General features: G+C 34.9%; 1 protein-coding gene across 5 annotated transcripts in view; it reads right to left on the bottom strand.

Annotated features, from left to right (window-relative positions):
* Nucleotides 1-27,740, bottom strand: part of CTNNA3 (catenin alpha 3) — a 1,751,355-nt gene that overhangs the window by 1,293,507 nt on the left and 430,108 nt on the right. For all 5 annotated transcript variants that reach the window (XM_032842041.1, XM_032842013.1, XM_032842050.1 and 2 more), the window contains exon 6: nt 15,038-15,301. In XM_032842041.1, the coding sequence (XP_032697932.1) occupies nt 15,038-15,301 (264 nt within the window). The remainder of the gene's footprint in view (nt 1-15,037; nt 15,302-27,740) is intronic.

Genomic DNA, 27,740 nt, shown 5'->3' with positions numbered 1-27,740 from the left:
TACTTTAGGTGAGCTTCTTATAAACAACATATACCTAGATTTTGGTTTCTATTCTAAGCTCTAAGTATTAGTGCTTTGAAGAGTATAGATTTTAGTGTATATTTATTATTATTATAAATAATAATTATTTATTACAGATATATCTGGATTCATTTTATCATCATATTTTCTATTTGTCCCTTATTTTTCCTAGGGTTTTTTTCTCTCCACTTGTTTCTTCTTTTGGATAGACCAAGTTTCATATTTTCTCATCCTATTTGTCCCTTCTCCACATTTTTAAGTTATGCTGTATATTGTTACACATTTCTCAGTAATTACTGTAGATGTTTTAACATGCTTCCTTGGAGTGTCTAAAGTAAATCAATACCTTTATCTTTCTTCCAAAAAATAATAAAATCCTAGAACGTTTAACTTTTATTTCATTTTTACTTAACTATATGCTATTATAGCCAGGAAGATTAATTCTGTACTTTTAATTATACTAAGTATACATAAATATTAATCCTTTATAAAAGTTAATATTTGAGCAGAAGTAACCCCATATATTTATTTCTTCTCCTTACAAATACTTGTATTGTAACTTTTTTCATTCTCTTCCATAATTTTTTCAGTGAAGTTGTTGACAAACTACACAACTTCACAGTTGTATAAAAATGTCTTCATCTTTGTTCTTGAAATATAGTTCCATGGTATAAAAAATTCAAGGTTAGTAGCTATGCTCTCGGGATTTAAAAGGGTGAATCCATTGACTTGTACCAACTATATTTGAGAAATCAGCTAGGACATCTCTCACTTCTTATTATTTTAACATCAAAGAGACTACACTTTTCCTCATTCTGTATTCTTAGTACCCGTCTCAAGAATCAGTTGACCATAAAGGTTTGAATTTATTTCTGGGTGATCTATTCTGTTCCATCAGTCTATCTGTATGTTTTTCATGCCAGTATCATACTGCTTTAATTACTTTAGCTCTGTAATCAGGAAGTGTAATGCCTTCAACTTTGTTCTTTTTTTCTCAAGATTGTTTTGGGAGTCTTTGTGGTTCCATATGAATTTTATCATTTTTTTTCTATTTATGTGAAGAATGCCATTGAGATATTCACAGTGTTGGTATTGAACCTCGTAGATACTTTGAGTAGCATGTACATTTTAACAACAATGAGTCTTTCAATCCATAAAAATGAGATGTTTTACAATTTCTGTATCCTCTTTAATTTTCTTCAGCAGTGCTTTACAGTTTCCAATGTGCAAGTCTTTTAACTCTTTGGTTTATTCATAAGTATTCAAATTTTTTGTTACTATCATAAATGGGATTGTTCTCTTAAACTGTTTTTAAGATAGCTCATTATTAGTGTTTAGAAATACAACCAACGTTTTTCTATATTGATTTTGTATCCTGCAACTTTACTGAATTTGTTTATTTTATTTCTAACAGGTTTTTTGTTGTTGTATCTTTAGGGTTTTCTACATGATCATGTAATCTTGCCAGCAGAGAGAGTTTTATTTCTTCCTTTCCAATTTACAAATACCTTTACTTTTTTTTTCTTGTTTAATTGTTTTGGCTGGAACTACAAGTACTATGTTGAGTGTAAGTAGTAAGAACAGGCATCCTTCCCTTGTACTGGATCTTAGAGGAAAAGATTTAAGTTTTTCCTCATTGATTATGATATCAGCTATGAGGTTGTTCATAAGTGCATTGTTTAGTTTTCACCTATTTGTGAATTTTCCCATTTTCCTGCTGTTACTGATTTCTAGTTTCATACCACTGAAGATAGAAAAGAGACATCATATGATTTCAAATTTCTTATAGTTATTAAGACTTGTTTTGTTTGCTTATCATGTACATAGTTTCCTGCTGTTGAGTAGAAGGTTCTATATATGTCTATTAGGTCTATCTGTCTATAATGTTGTTCAAGTCCACTGTTTCTTCATTGTCTCTCAGAATGTACTACCCATTATTAAAAGCGAGCTATTAATGTCACCTACTCTTATTCTATTGCTGTCAATTTCTCCCTTCAGATCAGTAAATATTTGTTTTATATATTCAGGAACTCTGATGCTGGGTGCACATATATTTATAACCATTATAACTTCCTATTGAACTGACACTATTATCTATATATAATGACCTCCTTTGACTCTAGAAATAGTTTTTAATTTAAGTTCTATTTTCTCTGATATATGTATAGCCACTGTCTTAGTTACTATTTCATGGAATATTTTTTTCCCCATCCCTTCACTTCTAGCAATGCATATTATGAAAACCAAAGTGAGTTTCTCATAGATGGTTTATAGTTAGAACTTGGTTCTTTATCTATTTAGCCACTCTATGTCTTTTCATTGAAGAATTTAATCCATTTACATTTAAAGTAATTATTACCAGGTAAAGACTTACAACTGTGAATATGTTCTTATATGATTGTTTCATAATTTCTTTGTCCCTTTCTTCCTCTCTTGCTGTTTTCCTTTATTTAAAGACTTTTTGTGGTAGTATGCCCTAATTTCTTTCTCTTTAACTTTTATGTATCTACAAGTTTTTTCTTTGTGATCACCATGAGGTTTATATAACACATCTTATAACAGTCTAATTTAAACTGTTAAGAATTAAACATTAATTGAATACAAAAAACTAAACTTCTATTCCACCTTCCCATTATACCTTCTGAAGTTACAATGTACATCCTCTTATATTGTGTATCCATTAACATAATTTTATTAGTTATTTTGAATATATTGTCTTTTAACATTAATATAAAAATTAAAAATTATTTACTCACCACCATTAAAGTAATAACAGTGTTCTGTCTGTCCATATAATTACCTTTTCCAATGAGTTTCATATTTTCTTATCTCTTATGTTGCTTAGAGTCCAGTCATCTCAATTTGAAGAACTCCCTTTAGCATTTCCAGCAGGTAGAGCTACTGATAATGAGCCCTTTCATTTTTGAGAAAGCCTTTATCCTCTCTTCACTTTTGAAGGACAAGTTTGGCAGGTATAATATTCTTGATTTGTATTTCTTTTTCTTTGAGAAATTTGAATGTATCATCACATTCCCTTTTGGTCAGCGAGGTTCCTGTTAATTCTCTTGTTGCTTTCAAATTTCTTTTTGTCATTATTTTTTGGCAATTTGGTTATATTGTTTCCTGGTGTGGGTCTCTCTCACTCATCATTTTTGGTATTCTTTAGATTAGGTTAAGGGAACTCTGGCATATCAAGCATAATAACATTTGTATTATAGGGGGATCCAAAAAGGAGATAGAGAGAGAAGGGGATAGAAAATGTATTTGAGGAAACACTATTTGAAAATTTCCCTAATCTGGAGAAAGAAATAGATACCTGGGTCCAAAAATAATAATTAAACATAACAATAAATAATAACAATAAGCATAATAATTAATAATCATAATAATTAAAATGGTAAAAACTAATAATGAAAGAATTATAAAAGCAGCAAGAGAAAAGAAAACAGTTACATACAAGGAAAACTTATGAGATATCAGCTGATTTTTCACCACAAACTTTGCAGGCCAGAAGAGAATGGCATGATACATGCAAAGTGCTGAAAGGAAAAAAAAATCCCACAAACAAGAACACTCTACCCAGCAACGTTATCATTCAGAACTGAAGGAAATGTAAAGCTTTCCAAGCAAAAGTTAAATAACTTCATGATCACTAAACCAACCTCACAAAAAATATTAAAGGGAACACTTGAAAAGTGGCAAGGAAAGGCCATAACTACTTATAAGGAAAGAAAAATAAAAGAAAGAAAACAATTTCCCAGGTAAAAGCAAACATACAGCAAAGGTAGTATATTAATCACATATAAAGTCAGTATGGAAGTTAAAACACGAAAGTAGTAAAACCAATTATTATATAAAAATTAGTCAAGTGATACACAAAATAAAAAGATATAAAACATGACATCATATACATAAAACATGGAGAACAGCATAAAAATCTGGTGCTTTAGGAATGTGCCTGAACTAAAGCAAACATCAACTTAAAATAGACTGCTATACAGATAGAATCTTATATATGAATCCAGTGTAACAACAAATTAAAAACCTATAATAATTTTTTTTAAAAAATGGAAAGAAAGGAATCCAAGCATCACACTAAAGTCATCAAACCACAAGGGAAGAGAGCAAGAGAAGAAGAAAGAAATAGAGAAGAACTACAAAAACAACCAGAAAATAATTAATAAAATGACAATAGGTACATACCTATCAATAATTACTTAAATGTAAATGGACTAAATGCTCCAATTAAAAGACACAGGGTGATTAAATGGGTAAAAAATGAGACCCATCTATATAATGCCTGTAAGAAACTTACTTCAGACCTAAGGACACATACAAGCTGAAAGTGAGGGGTGGAAAATGATATTCCATGCAAATGGAGGCAATAAAAAAACCCTGCACTACTTATATCACACAATGTAGACTTTAAAAGAAAGACTGTAAAAAAGACAAAAAAGGGCATTACACAGTGATAAAGGGATCAATCCAATAAGAGGATACAACAATTATAAATGTCTATGCACCCAACATAGGAGCTCCTAAATACCTAGGGCAAGACCTATAGGAAGAAATTGACAGGAATACAAAAATAGTAAGAGACTGATCTAAAGGCACCTGTACCCCAATGTTTATAGCAGCAATGTCCACAATAGCCAAACTGTGGGAAAGAGCAGAAACATCCATTGACAGATGAATGGATAAAGATATAGTGTATACATACAATGGAATATTATTAGGCCATCAGAAAGAATGAATACTTACCATTTACATTAACATGGTTGGAACTGGAGGGTATTATGCTGAGTGAAATTAGTTCATCAGAGAAAGACAATTATCATATGGTTTCATTCATATGTGGAATATAAGAAACAGTGCAGAGGATCATAGGGGAAGGGAAGGAAAACTGAATGGAAAGTCATCAGAGAGGGAGAAAAACCATGAGAGACTCTTACTATAGGAAACAAACTCAGGGTTGCTGGAGAGGAGGTGGGTGGGGTAATGGGGTAATTGGGTAATGGGCATTAAGGAGGGAATGTGATACAATAAGCACTGGGTGTTATACACAACTGATGAACTTTTGAACACTATATCCAAAACTAATGATGTACTATATATTGGCTAATTAAATTTAAATTAAAAAAGAGTAGGAGATTTTAACACCCCCACTTACATCATACAGTCAGATAATTATTAAAGAAATAGTGGCCTTGAATGGCATATCAGACCAGATGAACCTAAAAGAAACACATAACATTCTAGCCCAAAACAGCAGAATATACATTCTTTTCAAAGGCACACAGAACTTTTTCCAGAACAGATCACATTTTAGGCCACAAAACAAGTCTCAATAAATTTAAGAAGATTTAAAATGTATTTAGCATCTTTTCAGACCACAGTGGTACGAAACTAGAAATTAATTGTATTAAAAGTGTAGTATAGACATTTTAATATTTGTTCCTCCAATCCATGAGCATGGAATGTTTTTCCATTTTTTTGTGTCATCTTCAATTCCTTTCATAAATGTTTTATAGATTTCAGATTACAATTCTTTAACCTCTTTGGTTGGGATTATTCCTAGGTATCTTACTGGTTTTGTCACAAAGCAATCTACACATTTAATGCAATCCCTATCAAAATACTACCAGCATTTTTCACAGAGCTAGAAAAAAAAATCCTAAAATTTGCATGGAACCACAAAACACACCAAACAGCCAAGGCAACCTTAAAAAGGAAAAGTAAAGTTGGAGCCATCACAATTCTGGACTTGAAGTTATATTACAAAACTATAGTGGTCAAAACAGTATGGACCAGGTACAAAAATAGATATATAGAGCAATAAAACAGAATACAAAACCCAGAAATGACCCCACAAATATATGGTCAATTAATCTTTGACAAAGCAGGAAGGAATATCCAATGGGAAAAAGTCTCTTCAACAAATGGTGCTGGGAAAACTGGACAGCAACATGGAAAAGAATGAAACTGGACCACTTTCTTACACCAAACACAAAAATAAATTCAAAATGGATGAAAGACTTAAATGTGAGACCTGCAACCACAAAATCCTAGAAGAGTGTACAAGCTGTGACCTCTTTGACATCGGCTGCAGCAATTTCCTTCTAGCTATGTCTCCTGAGGCAAGTGAAACAAAAGCAAAAAGACCTATTGGTATTTCATCAAAATAAAAAGCTACTGGACAGTGAAGGAAACAATCAACAAAACTAAAAGGCAACCTACAAAATAGGAGAAGATATTTGGAAATGACATATCTGATAAAGGACCGGTATTGAAAACATATAAAGAACTTTCAAAACTCAACAACCCAAAAGTGAATAATCCAATTTAAAAATGGACAGAAGAGTGAACATTTTACCAAAGAAGATATACAGGTGGCCAACAGATAAAAAGATGCTCAACATCACTCATCATTAGGGAAATACAAATCAAAACTACAATGAGGTAACACCTCACACCTGTCACGATGGCTAAAGTCAACAAGAAACAGTAGGTGCTAGCAAGGATGTAGAGAAAGGGGAACCCTCTTGCATTGCTGGTGGGAATGCAAACTGGTGCCACCACTTTGGAAAACAGTATGAAGATTCCTCAAAAAGTTAAAACTAGAACTACCCATCAATCTAACAATTGTACCACCAGATATTTATCCAAAAAATACAAAAATTTTACTTCAAAGGAATATATGCACCTTGATTTTTGTAGAAGCATTGTCTACAATAAACAAATCATGGCAGCAGTCCAAGTGTCCATTGACCGATGAATAGATAAAGAAGAGGTATATATACAATGGAATAATACTCCATCATAAAAAAGTAGAATAAAATCTTGGCATTTGCAAAGACATGGATGGAGCTAGAGTATTATGCTAAGTGAAATAAGTCAGCCAAAAAGACAACTTCCATATGATTTCATTCATAGTGAGAATTTAAGAAATAAAACAAACAAAGGAAAAAAAGAGAGAGAGAGAGAGAGAGAGAGGCAAACCAAGAAACAGACTCTTCACTAATGTTAAGAGTAGTTTGGTAACTGATGGTTATCAAAGGGGAGGTGAATGGGGAGATGGGTTAAGTAGGTCATAAGGACTAAAATGTTCACTTGCAATGATGAGCACCAGGTATTGTATGGAAGTGAATATTGTACACCTGAAACTAATATTACACTATATGTTAACTAACTGGAACTTAAATAAAACCTTTTAAAAATTTTAGAAAATTAAAATCAATTACAAGGAAAGAAACGGAAAAAAAAAAAAGAAAACTACAAACCTGTGGAGGCTAAACAACAATGGTAGCTACTATACAACTTAGGCATCAATGAAAAAATAAAAAAGGAAGTAAAAAATACATGGAGACAAATGAAAATTAGAACACAATGACCCAAAATCTTTGAGACACAACAAAAGGAGTTCTAAGAGGGAATCTTAGTGATACAGGCTTACCTCAAGAAACAAGAAAAATGTCAAGTAAACACCTTAGCCTTATATCTATAGTAACTAAAAAAAAAAATAAAAAAATAAGAACAAAGCCCAAACATAGCAGATGAAAACAGGAAAAAATAAAGATTAGAATGGAAATAAGGGAACTACAGACTACAAAAACAATATAAAGGATTAATTAAACCAAGAGCTGTGTCTTTGAAAAATAAATAAACCTTTAGTCGAACTCAACAAGAAGAGGCAGGAATCAAATAAAATCAGAAGTAAAGGAGGAGAAATAACAAATGCCATTACAGAACTACAAAGAATTTTAAGAGAATATTATGGAAAATTATATGCCAACATATTGGATGACCTGGAACAAATGAGTAAATTCCTAGAAATACAATCTTCTAAAACAAAATCAAGAAAATAGAAAACTTGAACAGACCAATTAATAGTAATGAAATTGAATCAGTAGTCAAAAGACTCTCAATAAACAAAAGTCTAGGACTAGACAGCTTCACAAGTAAACTTCCTCAAACATTTAAAGAAGAATTAATACTATTTGTTACTCAAGCTATACCAAAAAATAGGAGAGGAAGAAAAAGTTCCAGAATTATTCTATGAGGCCAGTACTACTGTGGCACCAAAACCAAACAAAGATACTACAAAAAAACAAAAGACACTACTAAAAAGTCTCTGATAAACATAGGTGCAAAAATCCTCAACAAAATATTAAATGGAATTCAACAGCACATTAAAATGATCATTTACCAGGACCACATGAGTTTGATTCCAGGGATGGAAGAGTGGGTCAATATTCATAAATCAATCAGTGTGATACATCATATTAACTAGAAGAAGGATAAAAACCATGAGTTCATTTCAATAGTTACAAAAAAAGCATTCAGCAAAGTACAACATCCATTCACGATTAAAACTCTCAATAAACTGGACTCAAAGGAAACATATATCAACATAATAAAGACCATAAATGGAAAGCCTAAAGCTAATACCACACTCAATGGGAAAAAAAACTGAAAACTTCCTCTAAAATCAGGAACAAGACAAGAATGGCCAATCTAACCACTTGTATTCAATACAAAACTGGAAGTCCAAGCCATAGTAATCAGATAAGAAAAAGTAATAATAAAAGACATCCAAATTGATAAAGAAGAAGCAAAACTGTCACTATTTCAGATAACGTTCAGAAACTGTCACTATTTCAGATACCCTGTATAGAAAACTCTAAAGACTCCAACAAAAAAACTATTAGAACTAATAAATGAATTCAGTAAAGTTGCAGGATACAAAATTAATAGAAACGCATTGCATTTCTATACACTAACAAAGTAGCAGAAACATAATTTTTTTTTAAAAATCCCATATAGAAATACACCAAAAAGAATAAAATACCTAAGACTAAACTTAACAAAGGAGGTGAAAAACCTATACTCTGGGAGACGACTGGGTGGCTCAGTGGGTTAAAGCCTCTGCCTTCGGCTCAGGTCATGATCCCAGGGTCCTGGGGTTGAGCCCCGCATTGGGCTCTCTGCCCAGCAGGGAGCCTGCTTCCTCCTCTCTCTCTACTTGTTTCTCTGCCTACTTGTGATCTCTCTCAAATAAATAAATAAAATCTTTAGAAAAAAAAAAAAAACCTATACTCTGAAAACTATACAGCATTAATGAAAGAAAGTGAAGATGATACAAACAAATGAGAAGATATTCCGTGTTCATGGATTGGAAGAATATTGTTAAAATGTCCATATTACCCAAAGCAATCTACAGATTCAATGTAATCCCTATCAAAATACTAATAGTATCTTTCACAGAACTAGAACAAATATTACTAAAATTTGTAGGGAACCACAAGAGGCCTCACATAACCAAAGCAATCTTGAGAAAGAACAAAGCTGGAGGTTCTACTATCCCAGATTTCAAAATATACTACAAAGCTACACTAATCAAAACAGTGGTACTGGCAAAAAATAGATACACAGATCAATAGAATGATATAAATAGCCTAGAAATAAATCCACACCTATATGGTCAATTAACCTGTGACAAAGGAGGCAAGAATATAATACAGGAAAAGATCATCTCTTCAATAAATGGTGATGGGAAAACTGGACAGCTAAATGCAAAAGAGTGACACTGGACCACTTTCTTATACCATACACAAACTCAAAATGGATTGAAGACTTAAATGGGAGATGTAAAACCATAAAAGTCCTAAAAGAAAATATAAGCAGTAGTTGGCATTGGCTTTAACAACATATTTATGGATATCTCTTCTCAGGCAAGGAAACAAAAGCAAAAAAAAAGTCTGCTACACTCCCTCTCCCTCTCCTCCCTCTGCATTTCCCCTCACTCCACTCTTGGTGTGCGCACACTCTAAAGTAAATAAATAAATCTTAAAAAAAAAAATCTCCAAGGTATTTTGTACTCTTTTTTCTGAGATGCCCAGAGCCAAAGTTAAGCCAGCCAAGTTTTCCTATCTCCTGCTATAGGAAAGTGTTTTTCTTGTTCATTCAATAAGATGGTGAAATTAAAGGATCCTCAGCTTCATGCAAAGGCTCTCATGTGACTTTCCAGGGGCCAGAATATAAGCTTTGCTTTTTGTCCTCAGTTCATGGTCTTTCAAAATTCAAGCTACAGGCCATAATGGAAAAGAAATTCTCACATCCGCCAGCACAGTGCTGTTGCTGGCTTGCTAGTCTGGATGTCTGCTCTTTGTATCTGGCTGACCTCAACTGAATTTCCCTAATTTACCTATCATATTACCCATGCATTTAAAAATACTTTATGTATCACTTTTAGTTCTTCTGGTTCACTATATTTCTAGAAATCAAGACTTTTTATTTTTTTTTATTTTTTTTTTTTTAAAGATTTTATTTATTTATTTCACAGAGAGAGATCACAAGCAGGCAGAGAGGCAGGCAGAGAGAGAGACAGAGGAGGAAGCAGGTTCTCCGCTGAGCAGAGAGCCCGATGCGGGACTCGATCCCAAGACCCTGAGATCATGACCTGAGCCGAAGGCAGAGGCTTAACCCACTGAGCCACTCAGGCGCCCCAAGAAATCAAGACTTTTTAAAAAGAAATCATATTATAGTGCTTTTAGTCATCAGTGATGCCTATTTTTTCTTTAGCTACGAAATGCTACTCAGGATCGTCCTGTTTTCTCCTTCAGGTAAAAACATTCCTCAAAATTATTACTCTTAATAAAGACAGCAGATCTTGGCAGTTGCAGGGAATCTAACCTAAGGATAGAAATTAGGCTAAATAACTACTAAGAATAAAAAATTTTTCTCTTATCACAGAAAAAAATCTAAGTAGCCTATCACTTAGATATGTTTCTAGTAGTTACCTCACTAAATTCATGTCCCAGTTAAAAGTTAAGTAGAGCAATATACCCCGAGTACATACACTACCAACTGGAGAAAGGAAAGGGGAAAAAAGGAGTAAAGGGAAAATGCTCTTCAATCCAAATCACAAAATGACATACAGCATTGCTACCTGCATGCTTTCCTTTCTTCCCTCCTTCTTGCTTCCTTCTTTCAATTCAATGATAATCACCTTGCACTTACTATGTATAGAGCATCGTTCTAGGTGTTGGAAATACAACAAAAAATAGGGAATAAAGAAATATGTGAATGATGATACAGAAATGAATACCTAAAAATAAGAAAATAAATATGATAGTTCTTTGAAAATGAAAAAATACTAAAAAAAAACCCAAAATACCCTTGTTATTATCATCTTTATCACATGAGGATCTGGATAATTCTTACAGACCATGATTATAAAAGCTACTTTATCCTACTGCACAAGAGAAAATATGTCTTAATGGACTTGGAGTTTCAAAGCAATTTTCACTGGCAAAGTTTCTTGCTTAAAAGTATTTTCAAAATTCTGTTAATCTATAATTTGACTCTTCGCAACTCTCATTCAGTCACAAATGCAAAAGAATGCCCTATAATTCACATTAGGCTCTCCAATGAATCAACCCCTTTAGCTTGCATAGTGTTCTAATTCAAGTTCTATTTTCTCCTTTACCAATAAATCTCGGATTCCATACCCACAACCAGCCATGAGCCAGAATGAAAGATTTAACAAAGCTTCAGCATGGTAGTTGTTGAATAAGCACTCTGATACATTTCCACACTATAAACATTTAATGAGACTTACTCCCAACAGAGTATTTACTACATCAGTTTATTTCATAGTATTATATTTGCAGAAGCAAGACAGAGCAAAGGTTATTTTGGATCTTTTACCAACACAGCTTCCTGTAAATAAAGAAAAATGCAACCATTTAATTTACAAAACCATTTTAAAAAGCTAAATGCTCAATAAATTCTGCTTTATCTAGTTCAGACAGCCTCAGCACCTATTTGTAACTCAGATATCTTATATATATTTTGTACTGGTTTGAGCAGCCTTAGCTTTAACTGAGAACTGATTTCAAAGGTTGTTAAGACAGCATTAAGATTTCTAGGAAATATCTTTGGGACTCCCTCTTGCCTTGTTCAGAAGTGAGTCAGCCACTTATCTTGAAAAAGGGAAGGCACCATCACTATACCTATTCCCACTCCTGTCAGTGCTACACACACACACACACACACACACACACACACACATTTTCTCCTTCTCTCTAACCACTGCCTTATCTTGCCTGTAGCAGCCACTTTCAATTAAAGTAAGACAGAAGTCCCAAAATTTGGAAATCATCTGTTTTCTTCTATAATTCCAAGAATATAGAGTGAGTGTCTGGGATAAACTGGACATCTTACTCCTGACATAATTCTGTTTAGTACTATGAAAAATGTTATATACAATTCTATCCATCCATTTTAACAAATTTTACCTCACCGTATTAGCTACTCTCCAAATACAGACTAGCTCTATTTAAATGACCCAGGTGCTTGGTTACATTTATAATTTCTCTGATGGTTCACATACACTAAGAATCTTAGCATAAAAAAGCACATTAAGTAGTATCTGTGAGAATTCAATATAGCACAGAACTTAGAAATACTTTCTGGAATCAGACTAGATCACTTCCTGGATACTACCACTCACTAGGCTTCTGATTTGAGCAAGTTATATAACTTATCTAAGTCTCAGTTTTATTTTGTTTTATTCTGCAAAACAAAAGTATTTATCTTATAAGGATGCTGTAATAATTAAGTCATACATTTATGTTAACTGTTTAGCTATCAAGAAATGTTACATACTAATATGGGGGACCTAACTTCTGCTAGTATCACTGGTATAAAATTACTAAGAAACACAATCTTGCCTACAAAGAGTTTTCAATCTTATTATGGGTACCATTCAAGAGTCACCACTAATCATCTACCTTATTTAGTTTCTAGAGTTTTCACATAGGTGCTAATAATTAGGAACTTAACAAATTTTTGCACAGGTACTGATAATGAGGAATTTAATAATGTTGATTAGAAATAAAGGCATCTGTTTAAAGACATGTAGCTAAAAGAAAAACATAAAGGTTATAAATTTAAATGAATTAGATTTTTCATGCTAAGTTTATCATGAAAGTAAAATAATGTTATGAACAATATTGGAATTATATGTGCTTAGTTTACTTTTTACATTACTAGGAAAACTTCAGTAATTGAATTGCATTGATTTCATTAGAGAAGAATTTGCCTCCAAATAGTCGTCTCCACTCATGATAAGGAGAGCTAAAATTTATCGAGCACTTATTATGTGCCAGTCACTGTTTTAAGCATTTTACCTGTACTATTAATTTACTGATTCTGACAACACATAGTAGGCCCTATTATTATTCCCATTTTAGTGGTAAGAAAACTGAGAATTAAATAACTTTCCTAACAAGTGCCACAGCTGAGATAGGAACCCCAACATAAAGAGATCTAAAACCCTTATCTTTAAGTATTACTCTACCTTGCTTCCCATTAAACTGCATGTCTGACTTGTATAGCTAATTATCTTTGACATCAAACTTGAATGTCTGATAAATATCTCAAACTCAACATGTTGAAAATTGAGTTTCTGATCTCCCTCTCAAAACTAGCTTCACCCACAGTGTTCCCTATCATGGTTGATGAAAACTATCCATGCAGTTGCTAAAGAAAAAACAAAAAAACAAAAACAAAAAACCTTGTCATTATCTCTGGTAGACACAGAGGTGTACTGTCCATATCTCCCTTCCAAGTAGGACTTACTGCTCAGCTGTGGGGACTGAGGCCAGCAGATGGCCCCCAGTGGTCAGTTCCTCAGTTGCAAGGGGCTGCTCCTTCTTCCCTATCCCTGGACATCATATAGCCTTCCCACGGCAGGATGACCTGCGCCCAGTGACTGACAGAGGCAAAGGAAAAAAAAAGAGGAAAGAAAAAAAGCCTGGCTATTTCTGCTTGACAAGGTACACTAGAGGGGACTCCTCCTTCTAGAGCTCTCTGCTGACTGATCTAGGCTTTGTGGATCTGGCTTACAGGTAGACTTCTTTGGCTCAATCCTGCTCCCTTCCTCTTCCCTTCTCACATACTAATACATAACAACACTCTGTATCCCAAACTCTGTTCAGTGTGTGTTTTGGATGACCCAGCCTGCAAGGTCAGCCATGACTCCTTTCTCTCACATCTGACATCTGTTCTGTCAAATCCAGTTGGTTTCACTTACAAAATTTAGCCTTAATATTCAGTGATGCCACCCTGGTCCAAACTAAACTGTGAGGTGGAATGAGGTGATGAACATAAAATATAAGAATGGAACATATATTACCATAATAGCTTTCTGCCTGGTTTTTCAGCTTCTCTTTTTGTTCCCCTTCAGTCTATATGCTACAGGCAACTGATATAGTCCTTTTAAGACTCAAGTGTCATACCTCTGCTTAGTACCTTACAATAAATCCCATTTAACTTGAAGTAAAAGCCAGAGCCCCTAAAAGTCCACAGAGTCCTCCATAACCTGTCCCTATTGGGTCTCCTCAATTCAGCTCTGACCTATCCCCTTAACTCTCCCCACTCAGGCACCCTGGTTTCTGTGCTGTCCCTTAAACAGCGGGACATGATTTCAAACCTTCATCCTAGATCCCCATCTGCCCAATTATCTAATCTCTTTCAAACCTCCAAGTCATCTTGCCTTCTCAATGTAATATTCTGTACAATTTACTTATCTATGATGTCCATTGCTTTTGTTTTTTTGCCTCTATTCTTCTTTGAGAACATAAGCTTCATGGGAGCAGTACTCAATTTGATCCCAAGCATAAAGAACATAGCCAATGATAAGTATTTGTGGAATGGATAAATCCTATATTTCATAAATTGATTGATGTAAACTAAAATCATCACTTCAGTGTAATCAACAATCCCACTTTAAATTCATTGACTTCCTTGGGAGAAGTGTAAAGGAATCAAGTCTACTGATAGAATATTTTCCTGCTAATCATTTTATTGGGAGACACAAGGCAATGATGGAGACTGATAAAGTAATTGGATTTTTATTTACTCACAGTCTACACTCCAATCTGAAAACCCATATCTGTTTATTTTCATATTGAGACACAGCAAATCACATTTTATCTTTCTCTCCACTTACCTCAAGCTCATCAAGGGCACTTCCTAGTGTTGCTGCCTTAGGTTCTGGTGGGGCAAGCATATTCTGGATGCCTTGTGAAGCATTTGAAATTACACTGAGGGCATTGTGAATTTCTTCACAAACTGTGTCCTTGCTGGCTTGGAGGGAAGCAACATCAGAATGTTCCAAACAAGCTGAGCAAATTGAATGCAAGAGTGGGGACTTCTCCTTCAGTGAGGCCCGGGCCCCTGCAATTTCATCCCTCTGATTTGGAGATTTTAAGTCCTAAGGAAACACATAAAAAGAGAGCTTCCTTACCATGGGTTATAAAAGAAAGATTTATACAAAAAAGCTCCATTTTTCTGTCAATATAAATGAAAAGATAATAGACACTAAGAAGTCAGGTATAAGTTAAAATCAAGGGCATCAATTATTTCTACACTCCTTCAAATTCTGTTAAAAAGTTCTACAATAGGAAAGCTGAGCCAATTAGCAAATAAAGGTCACAATGGCGCAGATGTATAATAACTAAGTAGATCTTATATTTGTCAGTCATATCTTGCTTATAAGTCAGAAAAATACTCTGACATTCACATTATTAAGTGCATTATAAGAGAGCCTGAATTACAAGGATGTTGATTACTTATTTCCATAGATGTTTATGACTGCATTTAACCTTTTCATTAAAACTAGACTGATTCAGTTAAGAATATTAAATTGAACCTCCTACCATTCAGCTATTTTCCACCTTTTTTTCAGAAATACTAATAATTTAATCCTGGGTCTTTCTTTCTTTGACATTTATTCAAAAAAATAGTTATTGAGCATTTAGTATATGCTAGCCCTGTGCTAGACACCAAGTGTACAGATGTGAATCCTACAAGGATCCTGTTCTCCTGAAGCTTATGTTCTTGTTTGAGGGGGTGGGGGACTATCAACAAAGAATAAACTAAGTAAACAAATACACAAGACAATTTCAGGCAATGATAAATGCTGTGAAGAAAACATAAAAGTGAAATGTCATAGAGACTGCTTTAGCTTGGGTGGTCAGAAAAGATATTTCTGAATATGACATTTGCAGTAAATATAAATGAAAAGCATTCCAAACAGTGGGAAGACAGGGAAGAGAAAGTCTGATATAAGTGATAGCTGATCAAAATTAGCTCAAAATACCATGGAAAAACCTGGTAAACACTACATTAGCCAAGTGATAAAGGTCAACATCATCAGTGATGTCATGTGGGTATCAGGCAGCCCTGACACGCTGTGACAAGAGCAGCACTTCACCTCTCTGCTCTTCTCTCCAAAAGTCCACAACCCCAATCTAATCACGGGAAAAACAACAAGCAAAACCAGACTGGGGAACATCCTGCATGATACCTGGACAATATTCCTCCTTCATGATAAGGTCATGAAAAAGAAGGAGATTGATAAACTGCACAAACCAAAGGAGATAGGGGAGACATGACAACTAAAGGCAATGTGGTATCCTGGACTGGCTCCTGGAACAGAAAGAAGGCATTCATAAAAAAATTGGTGAAATCCAAATAAAATCTGTAGTTAAGTTAATAGTAATACATCAATGTTTGTTCAGAAGTAGCAAATGTAAGATATTAACAACAGAAGAAACCAGAAGAAAGGTAGATGAGTATTCTCCATACTATCTTTACAACATTTCTGGAAATCTAAAATTATTAATATAAAGTAAAAGTTCATCTTAAAGAAAACTAATTCAAGAGAGCTTAACAATAGCTTATGTATTCCACATACCCTATCTTATATAATCTTTATAAAACTTATGAAAAGATATTATTTCCCCCACTTTAAAGGGAAGAAAAATGAGGTTTAGAAAGACTAAATTCCTGAGCCAAGTTACAGAACAAGAAGGTGGCATTTCTTGTACCGTAACCCAAGTCAGTATGACTGCTAAGCCGTGATGTTAACAACTATGTTACCGTCTTTCCTACACAGGAAGGATTTGCTTTATTTGCTATGATACAGGGACGAGTAATGACATAATTTATAAAGTGCTTCTAGATAGTATCTTATTGATCATCACAACACCCTTTGAGGCAGTAAGGCTGGTGTTATTAGCCCCATTTTAACTAAATAGATATTTAGTGTAAGGAGATTAAGAAACTGGCAAAATAACTGAGATCTAAACCTAAGTCTTCTGATTGCAAATCACATGCGTTTTTCAAAACACTCTGCTACCTCGGGATAATGTTGCCTGAGGTTAATAAATGGCTGTGCTACTGTATTTTTAGTTCCTTCCTTTCTGAAAATACAGACTGTCTGTGACTTCACGCAGGCTCTAGGGGAGATTAGCTTCTTTACAAGATGTAGGGAGGACAGTTAGAAGTAGCTGTCAACTCACTGTTTGTACTCACTAATTACCCTAAACAAGACACTTTGTAGTTTTCTTGGCTTGCTATGATTTCCCCCTTATATTTCTGGTCTAGGTTCTAGTTCCAGCTCTGTCATTAGCACTGTGCTCAGGGTAAGTCTTCTACTTGTTCAGTGAATGTTTTTCCATCTCTAAATGTGGGGTAATGATACTTTTACCAATGTTCTCATGAGATTGAGTAAGTAGCACATCAGAAATGGAATGTACTTAAAAAATAGTAGAGAATTATGGAAAGAGGACAAAATTATTCTTCCTAAAATATTCCTAAAATAGTCTTCCTAAAATTTATCAAACGTGGTGTACTGTTTTTGTCCTGTGATGCTCTTAGTGATTTTCAAACTTCCCACAATTTTATAGCACTACCTACATTTATCTCAGTGTGATTTGGAGGAAAAATAATTGAATGTTTAGATAGGATGCACACTTCTCAGAGGTATAATGATAAAAAGTATGAATATTCAGAAGGAGCTGAAGAAAATTCTCTGCATAATAGAGCAATAATCAAACCTAATTACTTAATACCCTCCGAAGTGACCTATGCATTACACTGCTCTATGTAGAATGGCAAGGTCAATGTCTAGGTAGTTTCTGAAAGGTGAAACTTTGTGAGCATATATCACTACAAAGAAAGATAAGGTTTAAAGTATTAGTTCTTTTACTCTGATGATGGCTATATATGTCTCACCATTAACTGTGATAACTTTAATGTAGGAACTTTGGAATTTAAAAAAAAAATTCTAGGGATGCCTGGGTGACTCAATCAATTAAGCGTCTGCTTTCAGCTCAGGTCATGATCCCAGAGTTCTGGGATCAAGTCCTGCACTGGGCTCCCTGCTCAGCAGGAAGTCTGCTTCTCTCTTTCCCTTTGCCTGCCTCTGCACCTTTGCTCTTGTGCTCTCTCTTGCTCACTCACTCCCTCTCTCTCAAATAAATAAATACTTTTTTTTTTAAATTCTAAAACATTTTGGAGTTTGAGCCTATGCTTTGTTATCCCCGCCCAAGGCAACTACCAAATCCTGAATAGCAAGCTGATAAATCTGTGAGAAAGGATAGATTCAGTGAACATATAAAAAAATAACATATTACAGCAGCAGGTGGGGGGGGGAAGAAAGGCATTTACAGAGTTTAAGTAAAGGAAATTGAGAAGGCAAGATCATTTCTCCTGAAGGGCACCTCAAAGGATAAATTTAATGTAGGAAATAGGTACACAGATAAAAGGGGAACAAATGGGGGCACCTAGGTGACTCAGCTGTTAAGCGTCTGCCTTCGGCTCAGGTCATGGTCCCCGGGTCCTGGGATCGAACCCTACAACAGGATCTCTTCTCAGCGGGAAGCCTGCTTTCCTTTTCCCACTCTCCCTGCTTGTGTTCCTATTCTCACTGTCTCTCTCTCTCTGTCAAATAAATAAATAAAACCCTTAAAAGGGGGAAGGATTAATGCCACCCTTCTAAACAAAAGGTTGGGGTGGTGACTGTGGTTATTTTATTTTGACTGACGGTATCATGGGTTCAAAGGTTCCTAGGCTGTTGATTTATCCTAAAATTTTAAATCAGGTCAAAATAGGAATTAAATGATAGGGTCAGGGCACCTGGGTGTCTCAGTCAGTTAAGCATCTGCCTTCAGCTAGGGTCATGATCCCAGGGTCCTGGGACTGAGTCCCGCATCAGGCTCCCTGCTGAGCAGGGAGTCTGCTTCTCCTTCTCCCTCTGTTGCTTCTCTCTCCGTCAAATAAATACATAAAAAAAAAAAAAAGATAGGGTCAATTAGGGATTTCTCTGGACAGAGAAGTCTAAAGAATTCAGCTCCTTGGGAATTGATACTTTTTTAATATCTTTTTTTAAATTGCTCCAGAAGAAAAAGCTCACATAAGATATCCAAGTTTAGGAGACATTAAATGCTTCCAGCTGATGCAGAAACACACAGATGGGATTAAAAAAGACCTTACAAGTCTGTGCAAGTGGGTAGAGAAGCAACATATGAGTTTTAACCCTGGCAAGAGAACAAAATATATTTAGGAATTTTAAAGATCACAAAGTATAAAAATGGAGGGCTCTAAGATATCAGTTAATTAATTCAACCATTCACTCAATAAATATTGTTGAGTACTTCTATAGACAGGGGGTCCACTAATGTTAAGAAGGCAAAGATAAAAAGGGCACATAGGTGGCTCCGTCGGTTAAGCGTCTAACTCAGTTTCAGCCTGGGTCATAACCTCAGGGTGGTGAGATGGAGCCCCATTGTCAGCTCTACCCTTAGCCAGAAGCCTGCATTAGATTCTCTCTCTGTTCCTCCCCCTGTCCATGCATGCTCTCGCTCACTCTCTCTCTCTAAAATAAATCAATCTTTTAAAAAAAAGAATGCAAAGATAAAGAACGTATAGATCAGAAGGGGAGACAAATTTATATGGGAGCTAAAATAGAGTTATTCATAGCATAAAGGAAAGTCCCTTGGCTTGAGGGGATTGAAGAAAATTTATCGGAGATAACTTTTAAACAGTGAGTAGAAGTTATCAATGTGTAGAACAGAACAACAAGTAAAGAAAACAGCATGTGCAAAGGCCTGAGGCATGAGCACGCAGGCCACTGTAGGTGGCATGACAAGTACAGGAAACTTGAGCAAGAATGATGATGAATCCAGCTAGAAAGGTAAGCAGGAGATTCCTCACATGGCACGCTGAAGAACTGCAAGAGCAGCAAGCTCAGGGGTGTATTTTCAATAGCAGTGAACTTTTAGTTGATTGGAGAGAATGGAAGTGCGGTCAGGAGACTAGGCAATAACCCAGGCAAGAGACAATGATCGCCTGAACATTGAACACTATTGTTAGGTAGTAGTAGAATGGATCTAAGAAAATTCAGAAAGTAAAAATGGTAAGACTTTGTAATATTTAGATGAAGGAGGGGAGAGGAGGTATTTAGATGTGTCTAGAAAACTTTTTCAACACTATGTGTACACAGTTGATGCATTCACCAAGATGGGGAATACGGAATGAATAATATGTTTGGAAAATAAAGGCGAAATACATTGTGTCATCTGTTAAATGTGAGATTCCAGCAAAATACGCAAGTGAAAATATAGTATATATGAACCTAGAATTCAGAGTCTAGGGTAGAAATAGAGATCTATGAATCACCAGCTCATAATTGGGAGGTGAAGCCACGGATGTGAAGGTTACGGGGTCTTCACCCAGGATGAATGTTTTAATATAGAGAACCTGGGAAAAATCATAAATTGTTTCTTGAGGAAGTAAACCTGATAATTGTATGTGTTAGTTCAAAAGGCCATATATATATTGTAAATCACCAAAAAAGATATTAGAAAATACTGAACTTGAAACAAAGAAAGAAAGAAAGAGAAAAACAAGCAAAAAAACATATATACACCATAAAGCTTAAAACCTGAATTACTGTAAGTACAGTCATCATACTTGAAGAAAAAAACAGAGTAGTTTTTTTTAAATCAATTTGAAAAGGCAGGATGACTTCAGTATCAAGGTGTTAAAAATATGGGATCTGTTCACCTTGCAAAAAGAAAATTTATACTGGAGGACACATGACTAAAAAAAATCCAGAAATCATGAATGAATTTAATAAGTTATTAATGGACTTCTTTACTAAATCTAGAAACAATAGATGGAGGAAGTAGCTTTTTAAATTTGAGTGAAATAAATTAAAAATATATCTGCTTATTATGCTGTTTCCCTCACTTCATTATAATTCCCTTGAATGAAAGCATCACAGCTTAATTATTTTGTATCTCATTTTCTATTAGTATGTGGCACATATTATGAGCATAACACATTTTTTAAAGAAACAAATGGACAAAAGAATAAGAAATAATTAATAGGATAAGGAATAAGTAATAGGAAGTTAAATTCAGAAGGGGTAAGAAACTATATCATTATTCCAAGAAATAAATTTTGTGGAAAATATACATAATCCAGAGAGTTTAAACAAGTTTATGCATCACAATGTCACAGGAAGCTAAAGAACAAAATTAAACTATACTTAACATTTAATTTTAGTGAAGCCATTGGTACAACTACTTTGGAAAATTGTACCTACTAAAGCTGAACATATATATACCTCATGACCCAGCTATTCTACTCCTAGGATATACACATACAGAAATACGTTCGTATGTTCTTTAAAAAACATACGCAAAAGCATTCCTAGAAGCATTTTTCATAATAGCCCCAGCTGGAAACAACTCAAAGTAATGAGAATGAACAAAATATAGCTACATGCCACAATATGAAATATGGAATAAAAGAGATACAACAAAAGAGTACACAATGTTTGATTTTACTTATTTATTTATTTATTTATTTATTTGACATAGAGAGAGAGCGCGCGCACAGAGGGAGACTGAGAGGGAGAAGCAGATTCCCCTCTAAGCAGGAGCCCAATGCAGGGCTCGATGCAGGGCTCCATCCCAGGACTCCTGACCTGAGCTAAAGCAGACACTTAACTGACTGAGGCACCCAGGCACACCTCTTCTTGCTCTGAGTGCTGTTTATATGGGTGTGTTTAGCTTGGAAAAATTCACTGCACTCTTTGCTCACAATGTATGCATATTTCTGAATGTACCTTATACTTCAGTCAAAACATTTATATAAAATCAAGGAAAACAAAAATATTAGTAAAGCCAGGCAAACATTCAGTCAAATTTGCTGTCAGTGACTTCTCCTGGCAAAGGACATTAATATAAATAAGCTATGGGCTTGCCCTGGTATAGCATTTCCCATGATATTAAGGGAAGGATCAGCAAACTGGATATGCGGTCCATTTGCTAACATCTTCTACACTTTGAGCTCTTTTATTAAAAAAGAAAAAGAAAAAAATCTAAATGTTTGAAAAACAAAAATAAGAAAAGAAAGGTCCCAGAGCCTGACCATTGGAAAGGCAAAGCTAAATGATTTTCATAGCAATTAATTCCATGCACCCTTGAACCCTCATTTCAGAGGATCAGAGAAAACTTCCTTACTATGCTACATCCCTGCCCAAGTGGAAGAGCTCAGCAGGTACTCTGCTCAACAAAGCAGAACTACATGCAAATTATTGAGTTTCTCTTCCAGGTGTTTAAATGAAGTTTCTGGAACTGACAAAACCACTCTGATAGGGGAGGGAAAGCTTATGAAGAACATTTTTGTTTTCTTAAGACTAAGAAGATGTGCAGCAGAAAAGCCCATGGATACTTTGCTATTTGGATTTCATTCTTAGTTGGCTTCTATCCCTGGACTTCCCTCTGCCAAGATGCTCCCTGCTAACTGCTTCACTGGTCACTAGGCAGCTTCATGTTCTCTCAGAAAACAAAATAGTGCAAACACCTGCTAATTTAAATGTTTTTCCCCAACATAGATTAGGAAGTGGAATACTTAGCCTTAACTGAAATGAGGACAGAAGATGGTAAAATAAGAGTAGAATACAGAGATAATTAAAAAGTGTTGAGAAAAAGTAAAGATTGAAAAAATGCAAGATTTTACAATCAAAACATGATTAAGCAACAGACAGAGGACTTTACTGCTTTTCTCTTATTTCTTTTTCCATTTTATATTAATAGGACAGCTACAATAAAGGGGAAATAAAAGAATTCTTCAAATACAAATAGAAAACTGAGAAACCATATAATAATAGCATTAAGATATCCCCCAAGGTATGTAATTCTGGGCCATTATTGCATACCTTGGGTAGAATGAAATGCACAGAAGTGAATACTAATAACTCCAAGATACCTCCTAGGAAAACATTATTATTTAATTCTAATGCAGGCCACCATGTCATTCAAGAAAATGTATATATAAAGTTAAGAAAGGTATTGTGTTAATCTTCTACCTACCTGAAACAAACATACTATATATTATATCTATTATTTGCCTCAAGTTTATATCTAAAAAATAAATTGTATCTAAAGTCATCTACCATACAATTACAGTAAAAGAAGTAAATAGGAAAGCAGATAAATAATGTGCTAAACAAAATCCAGTGGTACTTCCCATTTCCCTTCCCTTTGTGTGTATATTTCATTGCTTAATCTAACAAGATTCAAATATCCATGTCAGAAAACTTTTCCTCTACAGTACAGATTTACTAAAATCTATGAGAGTGAAGTTGGATTTTAACACCTAGCCAAAGATCAAAAACATCATTTTCCTTACAATTTCTTCCTATTTAAGTTTCTGTGACTCACTTGTGAGAAATAGACCACCATTTTCCAAACATAGCATAACTTAGTACAAATGGAATTCAAGCCCAGGAATGATGATCCAAATACTAATTAATAATGCCTTATATTCACGTAGTAGTTTATCTCATTTAATAAGTTTCTAGTCATCTTCTCATAAAGAATTCCATGAGGAAAAAAGTATTATTACCCCTAAATGTTAAAAAAAGGAAAATGACAGTTGTCCAAAGGCACACAAGATTAATAAAAAGTGGTGGTGATGATTGTTCTTAAGAAAGCCAGCATTTACTAAACAGCTATAATGCTTCCTACAGGCAAACATGCTCTAGTCATTTTTCATTTAATGGCCCAGCTATGAATAGGATCCAGGACTGGCTTCTGTCTTAACACTCATTTTTTTAATTATTTAAATTCAATTAGTTAACATATACTGTACTATTAGTTTCAGGGGTAGAATTTATGATTCATTGATTGCATATAACACACAAGTACCCTCCTTAAGGTCCATCACCCAGTTACCCCATCCCCCACCCACCTCCAGCAATCCTCAGTTTGTTTCCTCAAGTTAGGTGTCTCTTTTGGTTTGCCTCCCTCTCTGTTTTCATTTTATTTTTCCTTCTACCCCCAACTATTTTTATTTGCTGTCAATAGTTCATCATCTGCCTCCAATGTCTATCAAAGGACTTCCCTACAGCCCTATAGCTCTGTGGTGGCACAACAGAGGATACATATTTCAGGGATATCTTCCTGATGAATAATTATCATATGTAATACAACTCAGATTAGAAACACATTCTTTAATTCCGTTTCAGTACAAGACTGATTTAAAAAAAAAAAAAAACCCTCAGGCCAAAACTATAAAAACAGAAATCAAAGTGTGGTCCATAAAGTCATTTAGATTGCTCAAAAATATAAGTCAGACATAATGAAGAAAAAGCGAAACTATCATCTTAAGTATTTCAATCTACCTTTGATAAATGAAACAGTGTAAATATAGCATCTTAGTAATGATAGTTTAATGGTTGCTTTTCCCAGAGTTGGGGGGGGACTATTTGGCTTAATTCAACCAGCTTGAGAACACCTGCTTTAAGATGTGACTTTAGAGCTAAGGCTAAAGATAAGGCTATATAACAGATGTTTATTCTAAGCAGAAAGCGTGAATAGGCCAAATGTTAATCCACAGGGAGTGGTGAGGCACTCACACACCATAGAATACTTGCCCCACTTAAAAACATTCAAATCCAAAATGGCCAAAAAGAAGTCCTGACCTCTGTTCTAAAGTTCCAGCACAGATGTTTGTGTCAGCCTATGAGTGCACTCTCCATGTTTTCTATTCATAACATATGTGTAACTGACCTTAGAAAGGATTGGAAAGAGATAACCGATGTCCTTGGGCCTGAGGAGCCTACAATAAATGAATGGGAGTGAGGCAGATGCCACTTCAGGGCAGGAAGTCTGTCTCATTATAATAGAAATAGCATGAGCTTTGCGATTAGGATCCCAATACAAAACACTCCAATAGCAGATTTTGAGGAGAAAAATTAACCTTACTTCAGCTACAAAATGGGAATAATAATTCCTAACCTAGAGGGTAAAATGAGGTTAAGTTATTTAATGTCAAATATTTTCCAGAATGTTCTTAGTGATCTCTCTCTATACAGCAAGCTATTATCTAATCCCGTCCTTAAAATGCTTCTCCCTTATCTTCTTAGATGACAGTGAATACTAAATTTAAGTTGACATTCTTTGATAGTATTAACCTCTCTTCTGCACTCCAGATACATAACTCAGGCTGAGTCTCAAAATAAACATATGGGAAATTGAGCCTATTGCCTTTCTTATTCTTCCCCCCAACTCATGTTTCTCCTCCAACATTCTCAGACTCACTGGCCTCAATATACAGCTAATGAGAAATCTGAAGAATATCCTTGACACTTCCATTCCTTTATCCCTATCATTAGATAAAGTCTACTATTCTATTCATTAAATATTTCTCTAATATGTACCCTTGTTCTTGTCCTTACTACTAGGACTAATACAGAGGAGAAATGATTAGGGATAACTAATGAAGTGTTGTAAGTACAAAGAAGAGATCAAAGACAAAACTTTTTGACTAATACAATCTTTTCTCTATAGTATCGTCAGAGGAATCCCTCCAAAATTCAAAAATGATCATCAATCCCCAATTTAAAATTTTCAAGTGACTATTAATCCACACAAAATAAAACTCATTTTTTTTTTTTTATTATAGACAAGGATAATCTGACTTCAGCTTCTCTCTCTAGTCTCATTTCCTATCACTTATCTCACAGGCACCCTTTTCTCTAGCCACAGAGACTCACATAAGGTTCTATAAATGCCTTGAGCTATGTTCCAGTCTCCCCTTACATCTCTTGGGAAATGTCTACTCATCCCTCAAGCTATCTTGGAGTCTCATGTTCAGTTACCCACAGGTGTACTCATGTGCTCCAATAGTGCTTACATGGCACTAATCTAGCATATTAAACAATGACCATTTGCTATAGTTATTCATCAAAATATCTGTTTCTTACCAAATTATGAGCTCCTATTAGGGTCATAACTATGCCTTACTTCTTTCATTCCCCTAGGCCTCATATGGGAGCTGGCACAGAGTGACCAATGAATCAAGGACACCTCTCACCACTTTTTTTTTTTAAGACTTATTTATTTAAGAGAGAGGGGTAGAGGGAGAGGGAAAAAGAGAATCCTTAAGCAGACTCTCCACTCTCCACTGAATGCAAAGCCCAATGCAGAGATCTACTCCAGGACCCTGAGATCACACCCTGAGCTGAAATCAACAGTTCTCCAGTTAACCAACGAGACACCCAGGTGCCCCTATCTCTTACCACTGTAAAGACACCAGAAAACACTGAGGGTTACTGCCATAAGATAATTTACTTTTCCATGAGAAAAATATTCTAATTTTGGAAAAGGAAATCATAACTACAAGAAGCTAAGATATACTCATCCTAGAATGAAAATATTCTTCTTTAATTATGTTCCCAATTAGATCTTCCTATGAACTAGTATTCTTCAGTATTCTAGCCTAGCCCTCATTTAAAAAGCCAATGATACCAGTTACCACTTACATATAAGTGTGTTGTTCAGTGTTAATTCCTATATATCTCAGGATGTTTTGGAAAATATCTGATTTCTAACTATATTCCCTGGCAGGAAACAAAACTTTAAGCAGAATGAAAGTAAAGATGTCCTGTATTTGACATGTTTTTCAGAAAGTTAAATTAATGTTCCTACATTAACCAATAATCAAATCTATCTGACTGAGGAAAGAGAAATAACTTGGGTTAATGATCTTATTAAGTTTTGAGTACTCTGATATAATCAAGTATTTATACAATGGGATTCAACTAAGAGTTACAAGAAAATACAAATACAAAGTAAAAATAAGTACCCACTCAAGTCCTCTGCTCTCTGGAAACTGTTAAATAATAATGTGTTGAATAAAATGGGCTAAAACTGGCAGAATACATTGGATCACTATAGGAATTGTAAAGAAAAGCATGAGTGGCAGGTTAAGAAAAGTTTCACAGGCAGAAGAGCATCTTGAAAATGCACCACGGTGGGGTGCCTGGGTGGCTCAGTCAGTTGGGATCAAACCCCACATTGGGCTTCCTGCTCAGCAGGGAGCCTGCTGCTTCCTCTGCTTGTGTTCATTCCCTCTGTCAAATAAACAAATAAAATCTATTTTTTTAAGATTTTATTGTTTTATTTGAGAGAGAGAGAGAGAAATCACAAGAAGGGGGAGACTCAGAAGAAGTTGAATCCCTGCTGAAAAGGGAGTCTGATGTGGAACTCAATCCCAGGACTCCAGGATTATGACCTAGGCTGAAGGCACTCACTTAACCAACTGAGCCACCCAGGCACCCATAAATAAAATATTTTAAAAAGAAAAGGAAAGGAAAGGAAAGAGAAAAGAAAAGAAAATGCACCAGGTAAAAGAGAACTAAAAAATATGACATTAAAGCACTTGGTATTGCAAACATAACATATCAAAATCTGAGCTCCTGATAGATATTCCTGCTACTCCCCACTCTTCACCAGTTCAGTAAATGGCAGTTCTTCCAGTTGTCCAGGCCAAAAATTTTGCCATCAACT

Source organism: Lontra canadensis, unplaced genomic scaffold (genome assembly GCF_010015895.1).
Source record: "Lontra canadensis isolate GAN:19392208 unplaced genomic scaffold, GSC_riverotter_1.0 scaffold3, whole genome shotgun sequence".
In the NCBI taxonomy this organism is placed as follows: domain Eukaryota; kingdom Metazoa; phylum Chordata; class Mammalia; order Carnivora; family Mustelidae; genus Lontra; species Lontra canadensis.
This window is presented reverse-complemented; position numbering and strand designations above follow the sequence as displayed.